Source organism: Carcharhinus amblyrhynchos, chromosome 12 (assembly GCF_965287045.1).
Source record: "Carcharhinus amblyrhynchos chromosome 12, sCarAmb.v2.hapA, whole genome shotgun sequence".
Taxonomy (NCBI): Eukaryota; Metazoa; Chordata; class Chondrichthyes; order Carcharhiniformes; family Carcharhinidae; genus Carcharhinus; species Carcharhinus amblyrhynchos.
This window is the reverse complement of record NC_137335.1, coordinates 21082722-21085647: the sequence shown is the minus strand read 5'-3', so window position 1 is coordinate 21085647 and position 2926 is coordinate 21082722. Positions and strand designations below refer to the sequence as shown.

General features: G+C 42.2%; 1 protein-coding gene across 1 annotated transcript in view; it reads right to left on the bottom strand.

Annotated features, from left to right (window-relative positions):
- The window catches only part of LOC145350838 (cofilin-2-like), a 10997-nt gene extending 9779 nt beyond the window's left edge, over positions 1-1218 (bottom strand). The window contains exon 1 of the mRNA XM_080200192.1: positions 928-1218. Coding sequence (XP_080056318.1) covers positions 928-1157 — 230 coding nt within the window. The 5' untranslated portion in view covers positions 1158-1218. The remainder of the gene's footprint in view (positions 1-927) is intronic.
- Positions 1219-2926: the final 1708 nt, after the last annotated feature.

Here is a 2926-nt window from a genome sequence, read left to right as displayed (position 1 = left end):
TGGCTGAGGTCAGCCTGGGACACAAAGCCGATTTCCGAACAGCTGATAAACATCCTTTGTTGACTGCACTGTGGAGAGATAAGTCATGTGATGTGAACCTCTGGCTTGTGGAACAAACAATGTTGCCTTGCACAGCCCCACAGAAAAGGAATTCTGCCCAAGGTGAACATCTGGCCCCATCCACACAGCTTCTGCACCATCCACATCACCAGAAAAGTGGTTCCTGCCAACTTCCATGAAGGAACTCTGTCTTTGGTCTCATGCTGGGTAAATCTCTCACATCCCTCTCTCTACTATCCAAACAAGGGGATGTTAGGAGTCCCAAAATTTGAGGGTTATTGATAGAAAACTGGATTTCACCAAACAGAGGGTTGAGAAATACACCACTGCTTTAAGTGGTGGGGGTTGGGGGGAGAACAAATCTAAACTCCCTTGTTTACCAACAGGCAATAAGGGAAGAAATTAAATGCCCCCCCCCGCCCCAAATCCGCAACGAGTGCTTTGATTCCTGAATAGACACAGATGTTCATTAACCAACCACACACATTCGATATTTTTACCTGCGTTGTGCAAGTGGATGCCAGGTGCTTTCAATTAACTTAGAAATGCCTAGGTCAGAAATGTATACTGGGAGAGTCAAAAATGGAGAAGTGCTGAAACAAGACCACAGTCTTTATTAAGGAGTGGTATGAAGGGACATCCTTATCATGATGCTGATTCCAGGTACGTGGGGAGCGAGATGACAGAGAGATACTGGTCTGCTTGGGAATGGAGAATTTTATGGAAAAACAGTGGACTACAAGTTGGTTGAGGCACAAGTGTAGATTAGGTTTGGGACTTGATGCAAAAGATGACCCCATTGCTTAATCTGTTTCCAGTTAACACTAACATTCACACTAAAGATTTTCTGCAGCTAAGATAACATACCATTGTATGAACACCAGATCCTCCTTTGTGAGAGAATTCTTTGTTTCGTAACAGACATCGTAAATTAAAAAACACGCCTTGCCAGACTGGAGGTGCTTTAAGAAGTTCAGATAGTTGTCTTCAGATTGTTCTTGCACAATGTCAAATGTATTATCCACAATGATAAATGTGCCATCTTCACTAACGCAGAGGCGAAGAAACTTTTTTGACTTGGTCGACAGCAGCTTCATTTCACCAAAGGCGTTAACGACAGAATCGTGAACCTTGATTCCAGATTGCTGCAAGGAAAGTTAATAGGCTGTTAAAAAATGACAGTGATTTACCCAAAAATCAAGCCATGGTATCTTTTTTAAAGTGAGTTTCCATTAATCCATTGTCATTGCACATTTGGTAAAAGTTCAATCACAGGAATTCCTCCCCTCACCTCAACTAGCCCATGGAGGTTATGGTCAGCAGCTGGAAATTTCTTCACCTTCACCTGCCTGTTGTTATAACTGCTCTGGAGTGAGGGAATTAGGGTGGAAGCCGTTACTGTCTGATTTACAATATTTGGAAGTTTTCAAGTTCTTTTGAAGTGTGCTCTCTACCAAGTTGCCACTGGCCTCATTTCACCTATGCTGATGAGAGCCTGTGGTGGAGCAACTGAGTTGAGTCTGCACTATTTGTAAAGATTCATCACTCGAGTGATGTGAGACCAGACAGACTCGCATTTAATACTCACCCAAATGTTTGAAAGAAATCAGTCTTCAAACATCAACCATGCTGGTGTTGGATTGCAGCTGGTTGAGGTTAAGGACAATAAGCTACCTTCAAGGGATGCCAATGAACTAATTAATCCCTCAAGCCTCCTATTCACTTTAACCGCTACCATCTTTTTTAATTAATCTGGAGTTAGATTTTCACCCTGTCATGGTGGACACAAATTTTCTTCATTAGACTGTATATTTAGAGTGGAAACACAAACTCCTGTTAGATTGGTCGTCAATTCTTTAGCCAGTTCCAGAATATGCGAAGAATAAGTCCAGTTATCGGTACAGGCAAACTACTCTAATGAAGTCAATTTTTAAATCTGTTTCTTACTAAAGCTGCATTAACTCACGTCAAAGTCAACTTAAATGCATAAAAACACTTTGCTACATTCAATCCATACAAGTGACATAGCTGATACGCTCTCAAGCGTGGCTTGGCAGTAGCACAGCTTTGTGTGCAAGAGGAAGCAGATGTGATTTTTCAGGGTTGGAGTCACACTGCCAAGGTAATTTTGAACACTGGTACAAATTTGCTTTAGTGTGTTCAGTGATCTCTCCAGTGCCATTTTTCCAAGCGCCAATAACACCCAAAGTATGTTGACAAGTACTCAATGAACAGCACGAGACCAGGAAGTTGAGGAACAAAGGGACCTTGGCATGTTTGTCCATCGATTTCTGAAGGTAGAAGGGTACAGTTGTCGGATGATGAAAAAATATAGGGACACTTGCCTTTAATCAATCAAAGTATAGATTACAAAAACAGGGAAGTCATGTTGGAGCTGTATAGAACTTTGGTGAGGCCACAGCTGCAGTAGTGTGTGCAGTTCTGGTCACCACATTACAAGGAGGATATGATTGTACTGTGGGGATCAAAGGATGGAACATGCAAGTTACAAAGAGACAGTTGGACGTGCTTGCATTGTTTCTGTTGAATTTGATTTATTGTTACATGTTTTAGTATAGCAAAAAGTATTGTTTCTTCCTTACACAAAGCATACCGTTCATACAGAAGAAACGGGGAGAGTGTAGAATGTAGTGTTACAGTCATAGCTAGGGTGTAGAGAAAGATCAATTTAATGCAAAGTCGGTGCACTCAAAAGTCTGTCGGCAGCAGGGACGAAGCTGTTCTTGTGTCAGTTGGTACGTGACCTCAGGCTTTTGTATCTTTTTCCTAACGGGAGAAGGTGAAAGGGAGAGTGTCTGGGGTGCGTGGGGTCCTTAATTATTCTGGCTGCTTTGCCGAAGCAGCA